Consider the following 15,944-nt stretch of genomic DNA (forward strand, 5'->3'; position numbering starts at 1 on the left):
CAGCGCGCTCCAAAACGTCTCCAATTCTCTCCTCCACCACCAGCCCCTTCTGCCCCCCAAGTGCCCCCAACCCGCCCCCCAAGTCACCCCACATCACCCCACAGCATCACATTCCATTCCTTTATTGCCCCCAATACACTGATAACACCCCATAGAATGTCCCCCCCCCCTGCCCCATAGATGCTCACCACCCCCCTCTCTCACCCCCCCCCCCATCCCTGCCCCATAGATGCCCCCCCCCCCCCTCTTCTGCCCCATAGGGCGGCTCAGCAGCCCCAGCCCCTCTCACACACCCAGCCCCCCAAGCTGACAGCGCACGCTCTGTCCCCCCAACCCCCCCTGGAGTCCATGGCCACACAATCCTCGCCCCCCCCGGCCTCATCTGGTTGACCCCAACGCCAGTTCCTATGGGGTGAAGGGGAGGGTTAGAGCCCCATAGCGCCATAGCCACCCCATAGCCACCCCATAGAGCCAGAGCCACCCCATAGAGCCATAGCGACCTCATAGACCCATAGCCTTCCCATAGCCCCATAGTGACCCCATAGACCCATAGCCATCCCATAGCCCCATATCACCCCATAGCCGCATAGACACCCCCATTGCCCATAGTCACCCTATAGACCCATAGACACCCCATAGACCCAGAGCCATCCATAGACCCATAGCCATCCCATAGACCCATAGCGACCCTATAGCCCCATAGCCACCCCATAGCCCCATAACCATCCCATAGACCCATAGCCATCCCATAGACCCATAGTGACCCCATAGACCCATAGCCATCCTATAGCCACCCCATAGACCCACAGCCACCCCATAGACATCCCATAGCCCCATAGCCACCCCATAGACCCATACTCATCCCATAGACCCATAGTGACCCCATAGACCCATAGCCAGCCCATAGACCCATAGCCATCCCATAGACCCATAGCCACCCCATAGACCCATAGCCATCCCATAGACCCATAGCCACCCCATAGACCCAGAGCAACCCCATAGACCCAGAGCCATCCTATAGCCACCCCGTAGCCATCCCATAGACCCATAGTGACCCCATAGAGCCATAGCCACCCCATAGAGCCATAGTGACCCTATAGCCCCATAGCCATCCCATAGCCCCATAGTGACCCATAGACCCATAGCCAGCCCATGGACCCATAGCCACCCCATAGACCCATAGACATCCCATAGCCCCATAGCCACCCCATAGACCAATAGCCATCCCATAGACCCACAGCCACCCCATAGACCCATAGTGACCCTATAGACCCATAGCCATCCTATAGACCCATAGTGACCCTATAGACCCATAGCCATCCTATAGATCCATAGCCATCCCATAGACCCATAGTGACCCCATAGACCCATAGCCATCCCATAGACCCATAGCCACCCCATAGCCCCATAGCCATCCATAGACCCATAGTGACCCCATAGACCCATAGTGACCCCATAGACCCATAGCCAGCCCATGGACCCATAGCCATCCATAGACCCATAGCCATCCCATAGACCCATAGCGACCCCATAGACCCATAGCCATCCCATAGACCCATAGTCACCCCATGGACCCATAGCCATCCATAGACCCATAGCCATCCCATAGACCCAGAGCCATCCATAGACCCATAGCCATCCTATAGCCACCCCATAGCCATCCCATAGCCCCATAACCAACCCATAGACCCATAGTGACCCTATAGACCCATAGCCATCACATAGACCCATAGTCACCCCATAGACCCATAGTGACCCCATAGAGCCATAGATACCCCATAGCTCCATATCACCCTATAGCCCCATAGACACCCTATAGCCCCATAGACACCCCATAGTCTCCTAAACACCCTATAGCCCCATAGACACCCCATAGCCCCATAGCCATCCCATAGACCCATAGTGACCCCATAGACCCATAGCCACCCTATAGCCCCCATAGCCACCCTATAGACCCATAGCCACCCCATAGCCATCCCATAGACCCATAGCCACCCTATAGACCCAGAGCCATCCCATAGACCTACAGCCATCCCCATAGACCCATAGCCATCCCATAGACCCATAGTGACCCCATAGACCCATAGCCATCCCATAGACCCATAGCCATCCCATAGACCCATAGCAACCCTATAGACCCATAGCGACCTTATAGACCCATAGCCAACCCATAGACCCATAGCCACCCCATAGCCATCCCATAGACCCATAGCAACCCTATAGACCCATAGTGACCCTATAGACCCATAGCCACCCCATAGCCCCATATCACCCCATAGCCCTATATCACCCCATAGCCCCATGGACACCCCATATCCCCATATCACCCCATAGCCCCATATCACCCCATAGCCCCATGGACACCCCATATCACCCCATATCACCCCATAACCCCATAGACACCCCATAGCCCCATACACCCATATCACCCCATACACCCCATATCACCCCATAACCCCATATCACCCCCATATCACCCCATAGCCCCATATCACCCCATAGCCCCATATCACCCCATATCACCCCATAGCCCCATATCACCCCATAGCCCCATATCACCCCATATCACCCATAACCCCCATATCACCCCATAACCCCATATCCCCATATCACCCCATAGCCCCATATCACCCCATATCACCCCATATCACCCCATATCACCCCATATCACCCCATAACCCCATATCACCCCATATCACCCCATAGCCCCATATCACCCCATATCACCCCATATCACCCCATAGCCCCATATCACCCCATATCACCCCATAGCCCCACACCGGTAGCTGAGGGCGCTGCCATCCACCCATTGGAAGGATCCCTCTGTGCTGCGGTCATGGAGCCCGATCCACGTCTCATGGGGGGGAGCCAATGACTTCAGGAACTCCTGTGGGGTGGGACCCATAGCACAGCGCCCCATAGAGACCCATAGCGCCCCATAGCGCCACATAGCGCCCCATAGCACCCCATAGAGACCCATAGCGCCCCATAGAGCCCCATAGCGCCCCATAGCGCCCCATGGTACCCCACAGCACCCCATAGCACCCCATGGTGCCCCATAGCACCCCATAGCAGACAGTAGCACCTCATAGAGCCCCATAGCACCCCACATCACCCCATAGCAGACTGCAGCACCCCACAGCACCCCATAGCACCCCATGGTGTCCCATAGCACCCCACACCACCCCATGGTGCCCCATAGCCCTCCATAGCCCCCCATAGCACCCCATAGCACCCCATAGCACCCCACATCACCCCATAGCCCCCCATAGCACCCCATGGTGCCCCATAGCCCCCCACATCACCCCATAGCCCCGCTTAGCACCCCATACCACCCCATAGCCCCCATAGCACCCCATAGCCCCCACACTACCCCATATCCCCCCATAGCACCCCACATCCCCCCACAGCCCCCCATAGCCCCCATAGCCCCCCATAGCACCCCATGGTGCCCCATATCCCCCCATAGCCCCCATAGTCCCCCATAGTCCCCCATAGCCCCCATAGCCCCCATAGACCCCATAGCCCCCATAGACCCCATAGCCCCCATAGCTCCCATAGCCCCCCATAGCACCCCACAGTGCCCCACAGTGCCCCATAGCCCCCCATAGCCCCCCACAGCCCTCATAGCCCCCACAGCCCCCATAGCCCCCATAGCCCCCATAGCTCCCCATAGCCCCCCATAGCCCCGCACAGCCCCCCATAGCACCTCATAGCACCCCATAGCCCCCATAGCCCCCATAGCCCCCCATACCCCCCATAGTCCCCATAGCTCCCATAGCCCCCATAGCCCCCATAGCCCCCATAGCCCCCCATAGCCCCCATAGCCCCCCATAGACCCCAAAGCCCCCCATAGCCCCCATAGACCCCATAGTCCCCCATAGCCCCCATAGCCCCCATAGCCCCCATAGCCCCATAGCCCCCATAGCACCCCATAGCCCCCATAGCTCCCATAGCCCCCCATAGCCCCCCATAGCCCCCATAGCCCCCATAGCCCCCCTTAGCTCCCATAACCCCCCACATCACCCCATAGCCCCCATAGCCCCCACAGCCCCCATAGCACCCCATAGCCCCCCATAGCCCCCCATAGCACCCCACAGTGCCCCATAGCCCCCCATAGCAGACTGCAGCACCCCATAGCCCCCTATAGCCCCCATAGACTCCCATAGCACCCCATAGCCCACCATAGCACCCCATGGTGCCCCATATCCCCCCATAGCCCCCATAGCCCCCAATAGCTCCCATAGACCCCCACATCACCCCATAGCCCCCCATAGCTCCCCATAGCACCCCACAGTGCCCCATAGCCCCCCATAGCAGACTGCAGCACCCCATAGCCCCCTATAGCCCCCATAGACTCCCATAGCCCCCATAGCCCCTCATGGTGCCCCATAGCACCCCACGGAGCCCCACATCACCCTATAGCCCCCATAGCCCCCATAGCCCCCATAGCCCCCCATAGTGCCCCATAGCACCCCATGGTGCCCCACACCACCTCACAGCATCCCATAGCCCCCCATAGCCCCCATAGCACCCCACAGTGCCCCATAGACCCCCATAGCAGACTGCAGCACCCCATAGCCCCCTATAGCCCCCATAGACTCCCATAGCCCCCATAGCCCCCATAGCCCCCCATAGCCCCATAGCCCCCATAGCCCCCATAGCCCCCATAGCCCCAAAGCCCCCATACCCCCCATACCCCCCATAGCCCCATAGCCCCCCATAGCCCCATAGCCCCCATAGCCCCCATAGCCCCCATAGCCCCAAAGCCCCCATACCCCCCATACCCCCCATAGCCCCATAGCCCCCCATATCCCCCATAGCCCCCATAGCCCCCATAGCCCCCATAGCCCCCATAGCCCCCCATATCCCCCATAGCCCCCATAGCCCCCATAGCCCCCCATAGCCCCCTATATCCCCCCATAGCCCCCCATAGCCCCCATAGCCCCCATAGCCCCCATAGCCCTCATAGCCCCCATAGCCCCCATAGCCCCCACAGCCCCCATAGCTCCCATATCCCCCATAGCCCCCATAGCCCCCATAGCCCCATAGCCCCCCATATCCCCCATAGCCCCCATAGCCCCCCATAGCCCCACAGCCCCCATAGCCCCCATATCCCCCACATCACCCACCTGCTCCTGTGCGTCTCCAATGACCACCAGCTGTGCCCCGCTGTCCCTGCACTGTCCCTGTGCCTGCGCCCACCCCACGGCGCCACTGCCCACCATGTAACAGCTGCCCCCATAGAGACGCCAACCGGGGGGACACACCTGGCACGAGGAGCCTGGGGGGCACAGGGGGGACATGAGACCCCATAGGGGACAATAGAGCCCATAGGGGACAATAGAGCCCATAGGGGACAATAGAGCCCATAGGGGACATGAGAACCATAGGGGACATTAGAACCCATAGGGGACATTAGAACCCATAGGGGACATGAAACCCCATAGGGGACATTAGAACCCATAGGGGACATTAACACCCATAGGGGACATGAAACCCCATAGGGGACATTAGAACCCATAGGGGACATTAACACCCATAGGGGACATTAGAACCCATAGGGGACATGAGACCCCATAGGGGACATGAGACCCCATAGGGGACAATAGAACCCATAGGGGACATTAACACCCATAGGGGACATGAGAACCCATAGGGGACAATAGAGCCCATAGGGGACATTGGAACCCATAGGGGACATTAACACCCATAGGGGACATTAGAACCCATAGGGGACATTAGAGCCCATAGGGGACATTGGAACCCATAGGGGACATTAACACCCATAGGGGACATTAGAACCCATAGGGGACATGAGAACCCATAGGGGACATTAGAACCCATAGGGGACATTAACACCCATAGGGGACATTAGAACCCATAGGGGACATTAGAACCCATAGGGGACAATAGAGCCCATAGGGGACAATAGAACCCATAGGGGACAATAGAGCCCATAGGGGACATGAGACCCCATAGGGGACAATAGAGCCCATAGGGGACAATAGAACCCATAGGGGACATTAGAACCCATAGGGGACAATAGAACCCATAGGGGACAATAGAGCCCATAGGGGACAATAGAACCCATAGGGGACAATAGAGCCCATAGGGGACATGAGACCCCATAGGGGACAATAGAGCCCATAGGGGACAATAGAGCCCATAGGGGACATGAGACCCCATAGGGGACAATAGAGCCCATAGGGGACAATAGAACCCATAGGGGACATTAGAACCCATAGGGAACAATAGAGCCCATAGGGGACAATAGAACCCCTAGGGGACTATAGAGCCCATAGGGGACAATAGAGCCCATAGGGGACAATAGAGCCCATAGGGGACATGAGAACCATAGGGGACATTAGAACCCATAGGAGACATTAGAACCCATAGGGGACATGAGACCCCATAGGGGACATTAGAACCCATAGGGGACTATAGAGCCCATAGGGGACATGAGACCCCATAGGGGACAATAGAACCCATAGGGGACATTAACACCCATAGGGGACATGAGAACCCATAGGGGACAATAGAGCCCATAGGGGACATTGGAACCCATAGGGGACATTAACACCCATAGGGGACATTAGAACCCATAGGGGACATGAGAACCCATAGGGGACATTAGAACCCATAGGGGACAATAGAGCCCATAGGGGACAATAGAACCCATAGGGGACAATAGAGCCCATAGGGGACATGAGACCCCATAGGGGACAATAGAGCCCATAGGGGACAATAGAGCCCATAGGGGACATGAGACCCCATAGGGGACAATAGAGCCCATAGGGGACAATAGAACCCATAGGGGACATTAGAACCCATAGGGGACAATAGAGCCCATAGGGGACAATAGAACCCCTAGGGGACTATAGAGCCCATAGGGGACAATAGAGCCCATAGGGGACATTAGAACCCATAGGGGGCATTTACACCCATAGGGCACATGAGACCCCATAGGGGACATTAGAACCCATAGGGGACATTAGAACCCATAGGGAACAATAGAGCCCATAGGGGACAATAGAACCCATAGGGGACAATAGAACCCCTAGGGGACTATAGAGCCCATAGGGGACAATAGAGCCCATAGGGGACATTAGAACCCATAGGGGACAATAGAGCCCATAGGGGACATGAGACCCCATAGGGGACAATAGAGCCCATAGGGGACAATAGAACCCCTAGGGGACTATAGAGCCCATAGGGGACAATAGAGCCCATAGGGGACATTAGAACCCATAGGGGACATTAGAACCCATAGGGGACATTAGAACCCATAGGGGGCATTTACACCCATAGGGCACATGAGACCCCATAGGGGACATTAGAACCCATAGGGGACATTAGAACCCATAGGGGACATGAGCACCCAGCGACCCCCATGTCACCCCACACAGACCCCAATGGCAGCCCCATTGAGTCCCTATGTCCCCCCAGAGACCCCATTGTCCCCCCATAGACCCCAATGTCCCCATAGACCCCAATGTCCCCCCATAGACCCAACTGTCCCCACAGACCCCAACGTCACCCCATAGATCCCTATGCCCCCATAGACCCCATTGTCACCCCACAGACCCCCATGTCCCCCCATAGACCCCACTGTCCCTATAGACCCTAGTGTCACCCCACAGACCCCAATGTCACCCCATAGACCCCAATGTGCCCCCACAGACCCCAATGTCCCCCCATAGGTCCCACTGTCCCCATAGACCCCTATGTCACCCCATAGACCCCAATGTCACCCCACAGACTCCAATGTCCCCCCACAGACCACAATGTCGCCCCATAGACCCCCATGTCACCCCACAGACCCCATTGTCCCCCTATAGACCCCCAGTGTCACCCCATAGACCCCAATGCCCCTATAGACCATCATGTCCCCCCATAGACCCCCATGTCTCCCCATAGGTCCCACTGTCCCCATAGACCCCCATGTCCCCCCATAGACCCCACTGTCCCTATAGACCCTAGTGTCACCCCACAGATCCCAATGTCACCCCATAGACCCCATTGTCACCCCATAGACCCCAATGCTGTTATAGACCCCAATGTCCCCCCATAGACCCCACTGTCCCTATAGACCCCAATGTCACCCCATAGACCCCATTGTCCCCCCATAGACCCCAATGTCCCCATAGACCCCAATATCCCCCCATAGACCCCACTGTCCCCACAGACCCCAACGTCACCCCATAGATCCCTATGCCCCTATAGCCCCCCATTCCCCCCACTCACGGTTCATTGCCCACAGTGCCTGCAGCAGTTGGTTCAGTGCCTTCCTGGTGCTGCCGCGCTCCTTCCACACCGACACCATCGACCCGGACACTGTGGGGGCAACACAATGACCCCATTGTCCCCATTGTCCCCATTGTCCCCATGTCCCCATTGTCCCCATTGTCCCCTCCATCCCCATTGTCCCCATATCCCCCCATTGACCCCATTGTCCCCATTGACCCCATTGACCCCATTGTCCCCATTGACCCCATGTCCCCATTGACCCCATTGACCCCATTGTCCCCATTGACCCCATTGTCCCCATGTCCCCATTGTCCCCATTGACCCCATTGTCCCCATTGTCCCCATTGTCCCCATGTCCCCATATCCCCATTGTCCCCATGTCCCCATTGTCCCCATTGTCCCCATATCCCCATTGTCCCCATTTTCCCCCACTGTACCCATGTCCCCCCATTGTCCCCATTATCCCCATTGTCCCCAATGTCCCCATTGTCCTCATATCCCATTGTCCCCATTGTCCCCTCCATCCCCATTGTCCCCATATCCCCCCATTGTCCCCATGTCCCCATGTCCCCATTGCCCCCATTGTCCCCATTATCCCCATGTCCCCATTGTCCTCATGTCCCTGTGTCCCCCATCCCCATTGTCCCCATTGTCCCCCATTGTCCCCATGTCCCCACTGTCCTCATGTCCCTGTGTCCCCTGTCCCCACTGTCCCCATAGTCCCCCAATGTCCCCATTGTCCCCATATCCCCCCATTGTCCCCCATTATCCCCCATTGTCCCCATTGTCCCCATTGTCCCGCACTGTACCTATGTCCCATTGTCCCCATTGTCCCCATTGTCCCCATATCCCCCCATTGACCCCATTGTCCCCATTGACCCCATTAACCCCATTGTCCCCATTGTCTCCATACCCCCATTGCCCCCATTGTCCCCATGTCCCCATTGTCCCCATGTCCCTGTGCCCCCCATCCCCATTGTCCCCATTGTCCCCCACTGTACCCATGTCCCATTGCCCTCATTGCCCCCATTGTCCCCATGTCCCCATTGTTCTCATGTCCCTGTGTCCCCCATCCCCATTGTCCCCATTGTCCCTATTGTCCCCATTGTCCCCCACTGTACCCATGTCCCATTGTCCCCAATGTCCCCATTGTCCCCATATCCCCCCATTGACCCCATTGTCCCCATTGACCCCATTATCCCCATTATCCCCATTATCCCCATTGCCCCCATTGCCCCCATTGCCCCCATTGTCCCCATGTCCCCATTGTCCTCATGTCCCTGTGTCCCCCATCCCCATTGTCCCCATTGTCCCCCACTGTACCTATGTCCCATTGTCCCCATTGTCCCCATTGTCCCCCATTATCCCCATTGTCCCCATTGACCCCATTATCCCCATTGTCCCCTCTGTCCCCATTGTCCCCATATCCCCAATGTCCCCATTGTCCCCATGTCCCCACTGTCCTCATGTCCCTGTGTCCCCCATCCCCACTGTCCCCATTGTCCCCATTGACCCCATTGTCCCCATTGTCCCCATGTCCCCATGTCCCCATTGACCCCACTGTCCCCATTGTCCCCATTGACCCCATTATCCCCATTGTCCCCATGTCCCCATTGTCCCCATTGTCCCCATGTCCCTGTGCCCCCCATCCCCATTGTCCCCATTGTCCCCCACTGTACGTATGTCCCATTGTCCACATTGTCCCCATTGTCCCCATATCCCCCCATTGACCCCATTGTCCCCATTGACCCCATTAACCCCATTGTCCCCACTGTCCTCATGTCCCCATTGACCCCATTGTCCCCATTGACCCCATTGACCCCACTGTCCCCATATCCCCATTGTCCCCCATTATCCCCATTGTCCCCATTGTCCCCCATATCCCTACTGTCCCCATGTCCCCTCTGTCCCCCATTGCCCCCATTGTCCCCATGTCCCCATTGTCCCCATGTCCCTGTGCCCCCCATCCCCATTGTCCCCATTGTCCCCCACTGTACCCATGTCCCATTGTCCCCATTGTCCCCATTGTCCCCATTGTCCCCATGTCCCCATTGTCCCCATGTCCCCATTGACCACATTGTCCCCATGTCCTCATATCCCCATTATCCCCATTGTCCCCATATCCCCATTGTCCCCATGTCCCCATATCCCCATTGTCCCCATTATCCCCATATGCCCATTGTCCTCCATTGTCCCCATTGTCCCCATATCCCCATATGTCCCTATTGTCCTCATTGTCCCCATTGTCCCCATTGTCCCCCACTGTCCCCACATCTCCATGTCCCCACCCTCGAGTCTGGTTGCACTCTGGTTGGCAGAGAGGACCTCCAGGAGCTTCGCTGTATCCAAACCTGGAGGGGAAAGGAGGAACATTGGGGACAATGGGGACATTGGGGACAATGGGGACAATGGGGTCAATGGGGTCAATGGGGACAATGGGGACATTGGGTCAATGGGGATAATGGGGTCGATGGGGACAATGGGGTCAATGGGGATAATGGGGTCAATGGGGACAATGGGGTCAATGGGGACAATGGGGTCAATGGGGATAATGGGGACAATGGGGACAGTGGGGACAATGGGGTCAATGGGGTCAATGGGGTCAATGGGGACAATGGGGACAATGGGGTCAATGGGGACAATGGGGACAATGGGGACAATGGGGATAATGGGGACAATGGGGTCAATGGGGTCAATGGGGACATTGGGGACAATGGGGACATTGGGGACATTGGGGAACATGGGGACAATGGGGATAATGGGGACAATGGGGACAATGGGGTCAATGGGGTCAATGGGGTCAATGGGGACAATGGGGTCAATGGGGACATTGGGGACAATGGGGATAATGGGGACAATGGGGACAATGGGGACAATGGGGTCAGTGGGGTCAATGGGGTCAATGGGGACAATGGGGTCAATGGGGTCAATGGGGTCAATGGGGTCAATGGGGACAATGGGGACAATGGGGTCAATGGGGTCAATGGGGTCAATGGGGTCAATGGGGACAATGGGGTCAATGGGGTCAATGGGGACAATGGGGACAATGGGGTCAATGGGGTCAATGGGGTCAATGGGGTCAATGGGGACAATGGGGACAATGGGGTCAATGGGGACATGCAGGTGTCACTGTCACCCACCATGTTTCCTCAGCTGTGTTTGGTTCCCCTCCAGCATTGCCAGGGCCGCCTCCAGCGCTGAGCCTGTGGGGGGCGCCCCATAGCCCCATGTCATCCCCATGGCCCCACGTCATCCACCCCATAGCCCCATAGCCCCATTCCATCCTCCCCATTGCCCCATAGTCCCACATCATCCACCCCATGGCCCCATGCCATCCTCCCTATGGCCCCATATCCCATTCTCATCCTCCCCATGGCCCCATATCCCCCATGCCATCCTCCCCATATCCCTGTGTCATCCTCCCCATATCCCCACATCATCCTCCCCATGGCCCCATATCCCCCATGTCATCCTCCCCATATCCCCATATCCCCCATGTCACCCACCCCATATCCCCACATCATCCTCCTCATGGCCCCATATCCCCACATCATCCACCCCATATCCCCATATCATCCTCCCTATAGCCCCATATCCCATTCTCATCCTTCCCATTGCCCCATATCCCCCATTCCATCCTCCCCATGGCCCCATATCCCCCACGTTATCCTCCCCATAGCCCCATATCCCCACATCATCCACCCTATGGCCCCATATCCTTATGCCATCCTCCCCATATCCCCCATGCCATCCTCCCCATATCCCCATATCCCCACATCATCCACCCCATGGCCCCATATCCCCATGTCATCCACCCCATAACCCCATATCCCCACTTCATCCTCCCCATATCCCCACATCATCCTCCCCATGGCCCCATATCCCCATGTCATCCACCCCATAACCCCATATCCCCACACCATCCACCCCATCTCCCCACATCCTCCCCATCTCCCCATCTCCCACCGTTGTTCTCCAGCAGCTGCTGAGCGTCCCTCAGCTGTTGGATCTCCCTCGACAGAGCAGCATCTATGGAGGGAGGGGAGCAGTGTCACCCCACCAACCCCATGGCCCCCAATGGCCCCACACCCCCATGGCCCCACAGTGTCCCCATATCCCATCCATGTCCCCACCACCCCATGTCCCCCCATGTCCCCATGTCCCCATGTCCCCCCCATGTTCCCATGCCACCCATGTCCCCCCATGTCCCTACAATGTCCCCATGTCCTCCCATGTCCCCACACCCCCATGTCCCCCCATATACCCCCCATGCCCCCACAGTGTCCCCATGTCCCCCCATGTCCCCTCAATGTCCCCATGTCCCCACAATGTCCCCATGTCCCCACAATGTCCCCCTATGTCCCCACACCCCCATGCCCCCCCCATGTCCCCATGTCCCCCCATGTCCCCACAATGTCCCCATGCCCCCACAGTGTCCCCATATCCCCCCATGTCCCCCCATGTCCCCATGTCCCCACACCCCCATGTCCCCCAATGTCCCCCCATGTCCCACCCATGTCCCCATGTCCCCCCATGTCCCCACAATGTCCCCATGTCCCCACACCCCCATATCCCCCCCATGTCCCCACAATGTCCCCGTGTCCCACATGTCCCCACACCCCAATGTCCCCCAATGTCCCCCCATGTCCCCCCATACCCCCCCATGTCCCCACAATGTCCCCATGTCCCCCTCTGTCCCCCCCATGTCCCCACACTCCCATGTCCCCATCATGTCCCCATGTCCCCCCATGTCCCTACAATGTCCCCATGTCCCCCTCTGTGCCCACCATATCCCCCCACCCCCATGTCCCCACCATGTCCCCACATCCCCATGCCCCCACAGTGTCCCCATGTCCCCCTCTGTCTCCCCCATGTCTCCATGCCACCCATGTCCCTCCATGTCCCCACAATGTCCCCATGCCCCCCCACCCCCATGTCCCCCCCACACCCCCATATCCCCCCCATGTCCCCACAATGTCCACATGTCCCCCTCTATTCCACAATGTCCCCACACCTCCATATCCCCCCCATGTCCCCTAATGTCCCCCCATGTCCCCCTCTGTGCCCAGCATGTCCCCCAATGTCCCCCCCATGTCCCCCCATGTCCCCCCATATCCCCCCCATGTCCCCATAATGTCCCCATGTCCCCCCACACCCCCATGTCCCCACACTGTCCCCATGTCCCCACACCCCAATGTCCCCCAATGTCCCCCCATATCCTCCCCATGTCCCCACACCCCCATATCCCCCCATGTCCCCCCATATCCCTCCCATGTCCCCACAATGTCCCCATGTCCCATCCATGTCCCTACAATGTCCCCATACCCTCCCATGTCCCCCCATGTCCCCATGTCCCCACAGTGTCCCCACGTCCCCCTCTGTCTCCCCCATGTCTCCATGCCACCCATGTCCCCCCATGTCCTCCCATGTCCCCACAGTGTCCCCATGTCCCCACAACCCCATGTTCCCCCCCATATCCCCCCCCATGTCCCCGTGTCCCCCATGTCCCCACAGTGTCCCTCTCTATTCCACCATGTCCCTACACCCCCATATCCCCCCCATGTCCCCCCCATGTCCCCATGTCCCCCATGTCCCCCTCTGTGCCCCCCATATCCCCCCCATATCCCCCCATGTCCCCACAATGTCCCCATGTCCCCACACCCCCATGTCCCCCCATGTCCCCATAATGTCCCCATAATGTCCCCATGTCCCCCATGTCCACACACCCCCATGTCCCCATGTCCCCACAGTGTCCCCATGTCCCCCCATGTCCCCCCATATCCCCCCCATGTCCCCATAATGTCCCCATGTCCCCCCACACCCCCATGTCCCCATGCCCCCCCATGTCCCCCCATGACCCCCCATATCCCCCCCATGTCCCCACAATGTCCCCATGTCCCCACACCCCAATGTCCCCCAATGTCCCCCCATATCCCCCCCATGTCCCCACACCCCCATGTCCCCCCATGTCCCCATAATGTCCCCATGCCCCCCCATGTCCCCCCATATTCCCCCATGTCCCCCCAATGTCCCCATGTCCCCACACCCCCATGTCCCCATGTCCCCAAAGTGTCCCCATGTCCCCCCATGTCCCCACAATGTCCCCATGTCCCCACACCCCCATGTCCCCCCATGTCCCCATAATGTCCCCATGTCCCCCATGTCCCCCCATATCCCCCCCCCCAATATCCCCCCATTCCCCCCACCCACCCCCCCCCCACTCACGCCGTCCCAGCAGTGTCCCCAGCAGCAGCCCCCAGGCCACCACGGCCACCCCTAAGAGCAGCCACAGCCCGGGGGGGGTCCCACCAGCCCCGCATTGCCCCCCCCAAGCAGCGATAGGGTTGGAGGGGGGGGGGCTCCCATCAGCGTTATCTCCCCTTCCCCTCTGGCTCCATAGAGCTACCCCTGCTCGGCCCTGCCCCATGGCTGCTGTCACACTGCTCCGTGGGGACACCCTTAAATTGTCCCCTCCCCCCCCATAGTGCCACCCCCCCCCCCTTATGGTGCCACCCCCATAGCAACACCCCCCCCCTATGGTGACACCCCCATAGTGCCACCCCCCCCCAGTGCCACCCCCCCCCCCATAGTGACACCCCCCCCCATGGTGCCACCCCCCCCTCCATAGTGCCACCCCCACCCCCCCATAGTGACACACCCATGGTGCCACCCCCCCCCCCATGGTGCCACCCCCACCCTTATGGTGCCACCCCCCATGGCAACACCCCCCCCCCTATGGTGACACCCCCTTAGTGCCACCCCCACCCCTATGGTGCCACCCCCCCCCTTATGGTGCCACCCCCCATGGCAACACCCCCCCCCCCTATGGTGACACCCCCATAGCAACACCCCCACCCCTATGGTGACACCCCCCCCCCCATAGTGCCACCCCCCCCCCCCCCCATGGTGCCACCACCACCCCCCATGGTGACACCCCCCCCCTATGTTGACACCCCCATAGAGACACCCCCCCCCCATAGTGCCACCCCCCCCCCCATAGTTACACCCCCCCCCCATGGTGACACCCCCATAGCAACACCCCCACCCCCATAGTGCCACCCCCCCCCCTATGGTGACACCCCCATAGAGACACCCCCACCCCTATAGTGACACCCCCCCCCATAGTGCCACCCCCATAGCAACACCCCTCCCTATGGTGACACCCCCATAGTGACACCCCCACCCACATAATGCCACCCCCCCCCATGGTTACACCCCCCCTATTGCAACACCCCCCCCCCTATGGTGACACCCCCATAGTGCCACCCCCACCCTATGGTGCCACACCCATAGCAATACCCCCACCCCCATAATGCAAACCCCCCCCCATGGTTACACCCCCCCCATAGCAACACCCCCCCCCTATGGTGACACCCCCATAGTGCCACCCCCACCCCTATGGTGCCACCCCCCCCTTATGGTGCCACCCCCCATGGCAACACCCCCACCCCCATGGTGACACCCCCATAGTGCCACCCCCTCCCCCATAGTGACACCCCCACCCCTATGGTGCCACCCCCCCCCCTATTTGTCACCCCCCCCCCCCCATATCCCAGTGCCACCCAGTGAAAGGAGGAACTGGGATTGGGGTGGGGACAGGATGTGGCCAGCAGAGCTGTGACAATGGGGGGGGGATGATGACAGTGCAGTGCTACCAGGAATGGACACAATGACCCCAAGGGGACAAGGGACAG

General features: G+C 59.1%; 1 protein-coding gene and 1 pseudogene across 1 annotated transcript; one reads left to right on the top strand and one right to left on the bottom strand.

Moving 5' to 3' along the window:
- Positions 1 to 266: 266 nt before the first annotated feature.
- LOC140265069 (C-type lectin domain family 4 member G-like) lies at positions 267 to 14,691 on the bottom strand. The gene is made up of 8 exons (XM_072360943.1): positions 14,476 to 14,691; positions 12,217 to 12,279; positions 11,391 to 11,453; positions 10,539 to 10,601; positions 8,248 to 8,337; positions 5,133 to 5,284; positions 2,781 to 2,887; positions 267 to 405 (listed from the first exon to the last, which is right to left on the bottom strand). The coding sequence occupies exons 1-8, from the start codon at positions 14,675 to 14,677 to the stop codon at positions 267 to 269; spliced, it is 879 nt and encodes a 292-aa protein (XP_072217044.1). The 5' UTR covers positions 14,678 to 14,691.
- LOC140265067 (uncharacterized) lies at positions 9,374 to 10,290 on the top strand (annotated as a pseudogene).
- Positions 14,692 to 15,944: the final 1,253 nt, after the last annotated feature.

The sequence above is a fragment of the Excalfactoria chinensis genome, unplaced genomic scaffold (genome assembly GCF_039878825.1).
Source record: "Excalfactoria chinensis isolate bCotChi1 unplaced genomic scaffold, bCotChi1.hap2 Scaffold_419, whole genome shotgun sequence".
Lineage (NCBI taxonomy): Eukaryota > Metazoa > Chordata > Aves > Galliformes > Phasianidae > Excalfactoria > Excalfactoria chinensis.